The 12,779-nt window shown below is 43.1% G+C and overlaps 1 protein-coding gene across 6 annotated transcripts in view; it reads right to left on the reverse strand.

Annotated features, from left to right (window-relative positions):
- Positions 1-12,779, reverse strand: part of RPGRIP1L (RPGRIP1 like) — a 171,872-nt gene that overhangs the window by 9,901 nt on the left and 149,192 nt on the right. For all 6 annotated transcript variants that reach the window (XM_025207532.1, XM_006026573.3, XM_025207531.1 and 3 more), the window contains one exon: positions 6,965-7,049. In XM_025207532.1, the coding sequence (XP_025063317.1) occupies positions 6,965-7,049 (85 nt within the window). The remainder of the gene's footprint in view (positions 1-6,964; positions 7,050-12,779) is intronic.

Genomic DNA, 12,779 nt, shown 5'->3' on the forward strand with positions numbered 1-12,779 from the left:
AGTTTTTCTATTTATAAAAATGGAATTACACCTACATACTTCCAGATTTTTATAAAATGATTTAAAAATGCAACAAAATACATAAGATTTTTTGTTTTTGGTTTATTTTTTAAGCACACTGACCTTCATGTACAGTTTGTTTGAAAGGACAAATAAACTTCACCTCCAGGAAAAAAAAAAGATTCCTCAAATATTCAGTTTCAATGTGAGGTTTTACATTTTTATTGGAAAATGATAAATTAAATGTAATCAGAGTTTTGGTTTTCAGTGCTGGTGAAAATCTTTCTATACTACAGAAACTAATCAACCAGAAGACCTGCCAATACAGTTAAGAATTACTATCACCTAGCAATCTCTAAGCACATGTTATTTTGGTACTGTGCTGATTCATGATAAAAAGATGGAAAAACTATTAGGAATAGGAATACCAGACAATAAATCTCCCAAATATCAGAAATACTAGCCATATTCAATGAAGGAAATATTTTTAAACATAAAATGCAAACATTCAGCTGTAAGATATTCGGGAAAGCACACATCCCAACTGGTTATCAGGCGAGTATGTGCCAGTCAGGAAAAATGCCACTAGTTATGCTCCAAAACAGCAACAAAAATTACAACCCCAAGTCTTTTCCCGTATCTTCATAATGTAATATAATGTGTTCGCTGCTTAGAGTTTGATCTTGATAACACCCAATTACAAGCACATATAACGTACATCATCTTAGAGATTTCTAGGATTAATTGCTTTGAGTTTTATCTACTTTGCTTAGTGTTGAGTGAGACCTATATTTGTCACTAATGCTACTTGAAACTCATAAGGTACAGAGTCCATTAAAACAGTTTAAAAAAGAGAAAATCAAAACTGATTTTCTCTTTATCTGGGTGTAACAATTACCTGCTAATCTTTTTCCATCCTGTTCCCAGTTCTGTGTCCTAACTTTCCTCCTACTAACTTTCTCACTCTCTGCCACTGTTGTCAAATCAAACACACATAACAGAAAAAAAGGAAAACAGCTTAGTTTTCCTCTTCTTTCTCCTCTTATGTCATTGCCTTCAGTCCTCTCCCCATCATAGCTAATACCTACTAGCTGTTATGTTTTTCTAAAAGGATTTGGATACAGTCTAAATAATAAGACCTCTGAATACAATTATCATCCAACCTAAGCAAGGACCTGTTTGCCAATCCCGAATATCTAAACCCAGCAGCTATACAAAATGTTTGCATTACTTTCAGTCACTGCATCCAAACATTGCTTTCCTTTCAAACATATAATTGTAGTGTTCAGTTGTGTCTGACTTGAATTACTGGCTTGTGCAGAGGCCAAAAGCAGTGGTACTGACCAAATGACAGGAATTAAGAGTTAACTATATAGATATGACTTGGCAATGTTATTTAAGCCATGAGTATTCGTAAACTTTACCACCTAAATATTTTTCAGTAAGCATGATTCCAAATGTGAAACAAGCTGCACAAAATCCAAGTGCACAAAAGATGACACCTTAAATAAAATGTAAACAAATCCTTCTAAAAGCCTTCAAATACATTAGCAGCAATTGCAATATGCTTTTCTAGGGTTTTAGTTTTATGTTCAGCTAATTATCTAAGAGTAAATATTTAGTTCCTTTACTTAAATGTTTGTTTTTAATTACCAACACACACACACACACACACACACACACACCCCCCCCATAAGCATCTTAAAATTTGTTTTGAAAGGACAACATGAATTGTTGAGCATATCTCAAACACCACATTCACGAGGCAGGAGAGCTAATGGATTATGATGGATAAAACCCTCAAAATTCTGGCACAATCCAAACAAAAAAGAAATAATTCTCAGATACATATCAAATGAAATAGCGAAACACACAGTAAATTACACAAACACTCTAAAAGAGGTTGACAAAGCTATGTTTAGAATATTGTGCATAAATCTGGTTATCTTACATTGAAAAGGATAGAGGGCAGCCAAATGCTTTGGTAGCTATGGCTAGTCAAACTCACTGGAGTTACATGATTGAGGCATTAGAGACAAAGGCAAGGAATAAGGCTAGATGCAACTTTTGGCAAATACTTTTAAGATACTACCTCAACTTAAGTATTTATTTGAACAGGGAACAGACCAAGAATCTTAGTCCTTGTGCCCACCTGGCCTCGAACAGCTGCTCATGCGCTGCCTTGGCCCGAGCGGCCGGTGACGGATGTACCGCTGTCTCTTGTGGCCCCTGAGATAGGTCTATAGCGCCTCTTTGGCCACTCCCAAACTTTCCTGCCACGACTTTGAATGTATTGCCAGTGGGGGGGGAACCACTGAAGGCCCCTCAGTGGTGGGTACTTCGCCTGACGGCCATCCATAAAAACTTCATTTCCCTTACACCCCAACCTCATGCCAACCTCCAGCGGGACACCAGGTCTTGTGGCGGCCTTTCCTCTGGTGCAGGTGTGTCCTGAACTCCAATCCCTCTCTTGGGTTTCATGCGCCGTGCATTTTACTTCTGCGGTGGCCTGCAGATCTACTAGTTATACCCTCTGGCCTCAGCCCCCTTTGGGACCCCCGAGATAGGGGGAAGCAAATGAAAAAAATGTGAACAAGGCAAAAGAAAATAAAAGGAAGGAAGCCACCACACCAGTGTTCCTCTGCTGCATTCACCTCCCTGTGCCGGGGGCCCCTTATAAGGCTAGGGGACTCAGTTCATGCAGCCTGCAGTCCCATCACCACACTCCTTCCAACAGGGAGAAAAGAAAAAAATGGATCCAACAAAATAAGGGTATGGGTGGCCTATTGGGCTGTTCCACCAGCCCTACTGCCTGGAGTTGATGGGGTCCCCTTGTTGCCCCGCCTTGGGAGTTTCTTTGGCTCTAACACTGCCAAGCCGTCTTCCACACCTGGTACCTGGGTGTGTTCAGGGAGATAACCCGTAATCTCCCCTGGGTCTGCTACAGCCCCTGCTTCTGGGCAGCCACTTCCTTCCTGCTGCTGAGTGGGGCTTGCGATGCCACTCTCCCTCGGTGTTGCCGGTAGTATCTCGCTCCTGTCGCCTCTCAGTCCTCGAGTCCTCCTCTGCCTGCGCTGAGAGCCCCTGCTGCCTCTATCACTGCTCCCCGTCTGGACTTTCCTTCGCTATGTAAACACCGGCTGCCACCAGTGTCGAGAGCTTCTGCTGGCTCTCCTGCCTCCCTGCTCTTCCCGCGGCGATCCTTTTTATTTCCGCTGGCCGGTGATTGCCCGTGATGTCACCGGCTGGTCTCAGCTGAATAAAGGCGCGGCTTGTAACCCGTGTGGGTTCCCGTCCGTTCCAGTGGCACTGTGCAGGTAAGCAAGTTTCTTGTTTCTGTGTTTTTACATCTGGCCCTTGGCCCCCAGGGCACGGCTCAGGGGTCTTTTGTTCGAACGCCCCTGGGACAGTCCTCAAGACAGTAACCTAATTTCCAAGTTTCCTGACCCAGCCTAGTATATATGTACATACTTATCGTAATACAACAGCTTCAGCAGCAGAGACTGGGGCAAACCCAGCCCCAAATACTCCATAGCCTATTAATTAGGGACACCTGTCTTGGTTTAAAACTCTGCTCTGAATCAGCAGAAAAGGAATTTGAACTAGAATCTCTTGCATCAGAGGGGTGTTCTAACCACTAAAACAGGGGTGTCACATTCATCCAGCCCCACAGGCCAAATGAATGGCACAAGCCTGGACAATGGGCCACACCAGAACCATAGAGCAGCCCCATATTCTAGATCCAGAGCTGGCACTGTGGGGCTGTGCAATGGGGCCTTGGAACTGCTGTCACTTCAGGGCTGTGTAGTGTGGCCCAGGAACCCCACAGCAGCTGTCACATGCATCACAATCCCAGAGCAGCATGTAGCTGCTCTGGGGCTGTGCTGCTCATGTTGGCCACTCCAAGATGTGAGCTGAAACTGGCACTCAAGCAGCATACAGGGCCACCCAGTGCATCCCATATGCTGCCCATGGGTTACTCTAAAGGGCTGTGTTTAAACCCCCTGCACTAGGCTTTTGGCTGGATATAAAGTGGGATGGTGGGCATGAGCACCACAATAACAACCTCAACAATAGCATTTCTGAATCTTTTTTTTTTTTTTAAACTGAAAATGACTACAAGTCACTTATTTCAGTTTGAAGATATCAGGAAGAACTTCTTTACAGTAAGGGATGCCAGAATCTGGAATGGGCTTCCAAGGGAGGTGGTGCTCTCCCCTGCCTTGGGGGTCTTTAAGAGGAGGCTGGACATGCACCTGGCTGGGGTCATCTAACTCCAGTGCTCTTTCCTGCCCAGGACAGGGGGTCGGACTCGATGATCTACTGAGGTCCCTTCCAACCTTAATGTCTATGAAAAAGAACATTTCACTAAACCTGAACACTTCTGAATTTTGTAAAAATCCCCAAATGTCCAACAATTTCAGGTCAACTTCTCTACAAAGATAAATTATTCACTCAGCCCTAGAAGTGATTTTATATCAGCAAACCGAGTCCTTACATTTTGTATTATGGAGTTGATGCCAAAATTTACCCCTCTTCCTAATTTCTTTTTTTATGCATGGTTGAAATTGCAGCAAGAGAACACAATACTAGAATTGTCCAATATTGAATCGGCACCGATATAAAGCAAATTGACTGTATTGCAAATTGGCCTGATGTGGCTGATAATTTGGCCGATAAATGCCTTGTGCATGTACGCAGCCACAGTGCACAGCACGTAGGCAGTGCGGAGCACAGCCCAGCAGCTTGGAGAGTTGCATGGAGCTGATAACTCTGTTGTGGTGGACAGGGATGAGGAAGGAAAGGGGTAGGGGGGCACAGACCAAGGCCTTCCATGATGAGGGAGAGAGTGGGTCTGGGGCTGGATGGGGTATAGAACAGAGCCACGGCTTGTCCAGGAGGCACAGGGGGGAGGGGTGTAGCTCCCACCAGTGTTTGCACTCCAGGAGGGCACAGGGGAAGGCATTTGCCCTGGATCTGCAGGGGGTGCAGGCAGGGTGGGCTACAGCTGTGAGCTGGGGCCAGGGTAGTGCTGGGGACGTGGGGCTCTGGGGGAGACTACAGCGAAATCTGGGGTGGCTGCAGCCCCACCCATAGTCCCCTTCCCAGCACTGCAGCTGCCTGCCCTGAGCACAGCCTGAACCAGCCCCCACCAGGAAGAGCCCAGCGCAGCCTCAGCCCACAACTGCAGCCTACCCTGCCTGCGCCCCATGCAGATCTGGGGGCACATGCCCCTCCATGCTCTTCTGGGGTGCACACAGAGGTAGGAGCTGCTCCACCCTCCCTGTGCCCCCCGGATCTGCTGTGGCTCCATCCTGTGCCACGCCCTGCCTGGTTGGACAGTGCCTACCTCAGCCACTGCCCCAACTCCTTCCTCACTGCAGTGGCCTTGATCTGCCTCCCCACACTCCTTCCCGCCCTCCTCCTCTTTACCACAACAGACTTACCAGCTGAATGCAGATCTTTAAGCTGCAGGGCTGCGTACTGGAAATCGGATTGGTATCCGCCAATATGCTTCCTTAAAAATCGGCTATCTGCCCCAAAAATCTCTATCAGTGCACCCTTAACATTTATATCTGTAATCATTTCATTTCCTGAAGTTTAAAGCATGAGTGTAGTTCCTGTTTAAGCTCAAAATCTCTGATATTATGTAAGGCTTTGTGATGGGAAACATGAATCCAAAACTTCTTGTGTTCATCATTATATTAGTTTCCATTCCAAGGCATGGCATCATTTAGATTAATAGTTTAATGCCCTGCTACAGAATCAATGCCACATCCAGGTATCATTATGGCCAGGGCTCCAAGCTATAATAAACAGAGAAAATAAGGTCCCTAGCAATACAAAATAAATTAAATTGAGGGTAAGCTCAATCTTTGTGAGAATGTCACTGATGCTGCTGGTTACCTCTATTATTTCACAGTGGCTATGAACTGTTCTACAAGATAGCCTAGCCAAGATTTTCAAGTAAAATGGAGGGAAGAGAAACTTCTCTCTTATTGCCAAATTCTGCCATTAGGTCTAAACTGCATAGTTGTGAATGCGTAGGTAATTGCATGCTTAAAAGGCAGAACTTAGCCTATATATTTCAAACACAATCAGCAGGTATTCTACCAATCTGCAAATGGCATAGTTCTTCAGATCTTTTGCTCTGCCACATTTGTGATTCACTCTGAAGCTGAAGAGAAGTGCTTTTTCTTTTTAAGGTGAAATAATCTGTATACCTTCCAAACCAGTTTGAACCTGAAGAAATAATTACAATTAGCTGTGCAGAATGAATTTATGTTCAAACTTTCTCATCTGTATAGCTAATAGATAGCTGTCTGCTACATGAATTTATGCACAGCTTTAGGCTAAATACAGGACTGAGTGACACTGCCTAGAAGACTTGGGTTCAGAAAGCAATGAATTATCCATAAAGCACTTTTAATCTATCACAGATAAACATTGATAATATTCATTTACTTAATTTTCCCAGAACTCCATGCATAAAAAAGTGACAGAATGGAAATAGCTTTTATGAACAGTAAGAGAGTTGCTTCATTTCATGGCACATGAAAAAGTATTCAGTGAAGGGACAGGCATATATCACCATATCAAAAGTTTAGGTGTCATTCCATAGCTGAAAAGCCAGTGTGACACATGCAATTCACTTCACTAGAAGGCATATCAAATGTCATAAAATATTGTAATATACTACAGTATGTTTTATGGAGTTATAGTGTGCTGATGGGCTCCTGGGGAAGCTAACAATGATTCTGAGATAGCTTGGATGAGTGCTGAATATTTCTTCCTTCCCACTGGTTCAAGGGATTGTGAAAATCTACATAGTTAATGATTAACTTTCAAGGCATATTTCCTCATTGAGAAACAACTTCAAGGTATACCATATTACAGCCTATATATAATTATTCAAAGACCTATCTGGTGTATTTCTATTTTTCTTCATTCATCCAATATTTACCTGCCAGTGTTCAACTCTGGTCCTTGAAGTATAGACTTCAGGTGCTCTCTCATTGTGTGATTATTTTCCTTATCCACATATATCACTGCAAAGAAAAGCAAAATCCTGAAATGAATATAAGTAGTTATCAACTAAAGTTAAAGCAATTTGCGGCATTTTTGGTTTTTAGGGAAAAGGACATGAGGAGGAACGGCCCCCAGTTTCCTTCTTCAAACCTTCCTAAGGAAAAAACTACAGTGAAAACTAGAATTAAATCTGAACAGTCATGTGATCTAATGTCATGTCACTGGCAGGTTTATGTGCACACTGTCAGAAAAGATACAAGCAGCATATAAGTGTGCCACATAGCTGTCATTTTCTGTTAATGGCAGTGGCAGTCATGATTGTAAAAACCAGTGGTCTTTATTGCTTTGTATTTGAAGGGATTTACTGGATTTCCTTCGACCCAAGAAGCTAGTGATAATGATAATGTATGGCAGAGTACTTGTCCTTTCTGACAGCCTCAGTAATTTAATCCTTCTCTCCTGCCACAACATGCAATAAGAGAAGCATCTAGACCTAGCTGACTGTAGAAATCCACAGCCTGACATTTGTTTTACCCCCCCAAAAATTATTGTTTTAGTTTAAAATACATTCATCACTAGATCAGATTAACTTTTTTTACCACTAATGTGACAGGGAGTGAAAATAAAAAAAGGAATATTCCTGACCATCCTGCCTTATGAAGTGCGTTTATCAGGAACTGGTAATAGTTTACAAGTATCAGGAAAATGTAAAAATCATTCATGAAACGACCCAGTACACAGAGATAAAATAAGTGCAAATAAATTAAATTAAAAAACTGAAAGAGAGCGACTGAGCGAGCGAACACACAAATTAGCTTGAGAAGCTTCCCGAAATGGATATGTATTGTGTGTGGAATAAGCTCCCGATGGAATATGGTAGAAACCCTATGAGACAGGCACAAGCAAACCTAAAATACGAAATGCAGCATAAATTATACTATGTTGGTTTCCAGATATTATGGAGTCTCTTCCATCTCTAATATCTATATCATTTTTAACTTTAATGCTCACCATTCCATTCACTGTTCCATACAAAGTCCTAGTTTGCCCACTGTGCTAACGGTTGCAGGGATGAAGGAGCACTTGGTTTCATTTTCTCTCATAAATGGAAAATCTTAAGAGGAAATCTTTATCAGGAAGACCATTTTCCTCCTCTCCATTGAAGGATTATCTTTCTAACTCTTTCCTTACTATTATGGAAGCCTATTCTGCTCATTTTCACTCTGCCACATCACTACCACATACCTTCACAAAAGACCAACTCCTTTCCTCTCTTCATCCCCTATTAAGAATTTCTCTTTCACTCGCTCAATCTGATAGGACTCTTACCTACACGTGACACACGTGGATACCTGATTTCTTCCTCTTTCTTTCATCAGTATATGAATGTACCCGGTTATACCAGAAGGAGGTGCCTTGCTATTCGGGAGTGTTCTTCCCTGTCTTGGCCCTGCTTTTGCTCGGGCACTGAGGTACATTGAGTGATACATCCACAAAAAGTTTCCCTCAGCTTTCTCACCACACCTTGATGTTAAGTAGAAAAGAGGGTCCTGGTATGGTACAGTCAACCCACAGGCATGCTCTTAATGTTGGTGCTTTTGGGGGGGCTCCTCCTCCCCTACACCCCACCCACTTGCCAACCGAGGCCTGATTATTGTCAATATTCCCGCCCCAAGGCAGACATGGTCAGATGTCTCTGACCCCTGTAGATTTTGGGAATGCCAGACCTGTAAGTGATTCCAGGGTTCTGATGTTCACTTTTGACGACATTCAATTCGGCTAGCCTTAACCCAGGCACTATGTGGGTTTTTCTAAATTAACAGTTTGTATTTAAGTCGCAGGAATTCTTAAATTATCAGAGTTCCAAATTGATTCATAGGCTGACATAAATAAATAAATAAAGACATAATCAATTTGACAGCTTTCTTAAATAAATCAGGTTTAGAATTAATTTGTAATGGGTGGACCATCAGGCACTACTCCCCAATCAATTCTGGGCTGTTCAGCTGTCCTAGCTTTGATTAAGTCTCCCATCTGAGTCAAATATTTGGAACGCTACTGTCCTCTGGAGTCGGGACTCCTTATTCACAAATGGCTTTCAGCCTTCTAAATTAACATTAACTGATTCATTGAAGTGCAACAAAATAAAACAGAAATCGACCATGACTTTGCCATGGCCAGGTGGTGGACTCCGGCCACTGCTGTACTCACATGCTCTCTATTTCAGTATCAGGGTGCTGGGGTCCATGAAGAGCCTCCAGGCAGCCCCGGATCACTGGGTGACTAGAGATCCCTCTGGATTTCCAGACTGAGGAACTGGTGGGGTTTCGTACCCCACTCATCATTGAGGAGTTGGATGCAGGCATGTTACTCTGCTCTCCTCCACTGCTCAGCTCTGCTCTCATTTTTCTCACTGGCTGCAGATGTGGATTTATGATGTCACAGCCTGCATGCCCTCTCAGCCTCAAGCAACAGGTGCTTGAAAACCATGGCAACGGTGCTGCTTACTGCTCTGTTCCTGCTGGCTCCACACCTGCAGGTAAGCACCGACCATTTCCTGCCCTTACTGGGCAATCTAGTGTTTCTCTGGGACCCTGCCATGCCTCCCGGGGCCCTCCCATGTCGGGACTGGCATGTGCGGCATGCCACACTGACAATGAATAATACTTATTTACACATCCATAGGAGTTACACATCTTGCCAAGGACTGGGGAGAATGGGAACAGAAGAGTTCAAAGCAGAAGCAAAAGATCATGGGAGATTAAATTCATTCAGAGAGTGGCCTTTAACCATATCTGGAAGGAAAAGATTTTCATAGACATTTAGATATTTGCTAGAAGCTTTGCAGTTTATAGAGCCTCAGGCTGTTCATCACTCCCTAGTGGAAGATATGTATATGGCCAACAGAGCCAGGAATATAGCTCCAACTCCCCAATTCCTATTTCTCCAGAAAGAGCAGGCACCCTTATTACTAAGGCTTACCATCATATAGCAACCAATGATTTACATCTGGATTCTACCTTGCAAATCTCATCACTTTAGTATATCTGTCCCCCCTTGGTAGAAATTATGTAGAGGGTCAATACTCTATAGCAAGAGTGTAAAATTCACCCCTCCTTGTACACTGGATCTAGACAGTCAGAGTGTCACAGAGAAGTATGGCTGGAAGGGACCTTCAAAGGTCATCAAGTCCAACTTCCTGCCTAAGCCAGAGAGTGTAGCAGTATAAAAAGTGGCAGCATAGAGGTTAACTCAAATGTCATTCACCCCCTGCCACTGACATACATCTCCAACAGGGTTCTGGCCCTGCCCTAATTCACCCTGCTCCTCAATACCCAGCATCTCTAGCAGCCCTGTGGGATTAACAGCATGGCTCTGTAAATTGCATGTAGACCACGAGCCTTACCATATGTTGCTACCATGTGCTATTAGTATGGCCAAATACTTCTGTCGCTACCACAGGAAGTGAGGCAGCAGGGATACAGATGGACAGTGAATAACTTCAAAAGGGCTACCACATCAACGGATTCTTCTTCCTCATGACCACTGACTGTAATTTTCTAGCTCTAATGCTAAATATAAAGCTATTTTAACATAATGAAAACCTGTATTCAAAATTGAGCATCCTAATTAATTTCACACCCAGCAAAAAAAAATAAAAAAATCCAATCCAACAAATAGAAAGCTGGTTACAAGAAACCCATGCAAGTTTGAGTGGAAAAAATGATTAACTATAGTGGAAAGGAACTTACATTTTTAGATTTTGTGTTGTATAACTTTCAGATTAACCCTTACTATTGCTCAGAATTCAGGATTATAAAACTATTCCAAAAGCATACAGTATCCCATTTTTGTGTCCAATTAATTGAACAGTTGAACCATAACAGTCTGTAGCTAAAATGATACTTTTCTATTTGATTCAAATTAACTCTAAAACATGAAATATTTCCATACTTCTGTACTTTATTTTCATGCTTATAAAAAGTCAGTTATTGTGCATTCCAACTGATCCCTATAGCACATAATGCCGGTGCATGAAGGAGGAAAAGAGGACTAAAATAAAGAGTGTTTTCTAGTATTACAGTTAATATGGCTAATTTTTTGGCAAAATTGTACCAAGAAAGCTATCTTCTCTTAGAGCCCAAGCTGTAATTTACTTTGAATCCAAAATATATCCCACCATACACCATGAATCTAGAAATTCTTTATCAACTTCATCTACTAATGTAAATTCAATTAGTTCGACTAATCAATTATTTAGTCTTCTGAGATAAAGATTTCCAATCTATATAAATCTCATAAAAACTTTGAAAGATTTCCTTAAAGTTATATTCCTACTACTGTCAATTCTGTGAAAGGTTTTATATAGCAAGGTAACATTTTTCAGGTCTACTACCATTAATTTTGTTTACTAATGACTTTCTTGTCCTCTCAGCATTTTCATACTGCTATTTTCTATGCCCAAGAAATGTAAATGTTCTTTCATTGTTATCAAAGGCTAAAGTAAACTTAATCTTTGTTATTTTGATTGCAGTGGCCTGGGCCTGAAAATATACGTTTTACAAAGTTGAAATTAAAAGTCTGATCTCAAACTCAATTACTGTTTGTAGGTCAGTGACAATGTGGGCTTTGTTTGCTTAGATCAACAGTTCATTACATTTTTCAAACAGAATGAACTTGCAGATAGATTCAGAAAGGTAAAATATGAACTTTGACATGACATCAAATTCATACAAGTCTTTAAGTACCAATTTTATTCTAATAATTTCTTCTGTATTAAAAGGTATTATAAAGGTAAATGAATTGCTTGTTATAGCTGTAATCCCGTTTTATAAACAAAAATAAAATTATGGCTGTCAATCACAGTTAATGTTCACAATTAACACATTAATTGGTTGTGTTAATTTTTTTAATGTGTTAATTACGCACATGGTTTTGGAGCCTGCACCTAGGGTCTGCTCTGATGTCTTTGGGCCGCCCAGCAGGGCACCGCAGAGGAAGAAAGGGCAGCCCAGGTGCAGGCTCCTGGTGGCTGCAGCAGGAGGGGTGTGTGTGTACATGGACACACACGAGCATCCGGAGCCTGCATGCAGCCAGAAATGCAGCTCAGTGCTGTTTAGAGCAGTGCAGTTCTGGTAAATCTGTGGAGGGGGAGGGGCGGGGGAGAGGGAAGGTGTTGGGGGGGCAGATTGAGGCCCCCAAAGTGAGGGAAGAAGTGGAGCAGGGGCAGACACTGGAGTGAATGGGGCTCCGGGGCCAGGGCAGGTCGAGTGATGGAGCCATGGGAGGCTCATCCAGGGGTGCTGTGGGGGGGGCAGTTTCCTGCTGCTGTGCACACACCTAGGGGAGGTATGGAGGGCATGTGCCCCCCAGATTTTTGTGCAAGGTGGAAGCAGGCTGCCTGCTGCAGGCTGAGGCTCTGTGCCCTGCTGCCTTTGTACCAGGAGATGTGTGATAACATGTTGTGCCTCCTGCTGTCAAGTGGGCAAGGGGGACACGGTGTGGCCAACACGTGGCTCCCGGGGCAAAAGTAGCAGGATGCAGGGCCCCAGCCTGAGGCCCACCTCTGACCTACACAGAAATATGGGGGCACATGCCCCCCATGGCTGCCCCAGGGGTGCACACAGTGGCAGGGAGCTGTGTCCCCCCTGCACAAGCTTCTTGCAGCTCAGTTGTATGACACACCCTTGTCCCAGGGCCCCATTCACCCCAGGGCCTCTCCCTGCCCCACTCTCTCCCTCACTGTGGGG

Source organism: Alligator sinensis, unplaced genomic scaffold, assembly GCF_000455745.1.
Source record: "Alligator sinensis unplaced genomic scaffold, ASM45574v1 scaffold173_5, whole genome shotgun sequence".
Lineage (NCBI taxonomy): Eukaryota > Metazoa > Chordata > Crocodylia > Alligatoridae > Alligator > Alligator sinensis.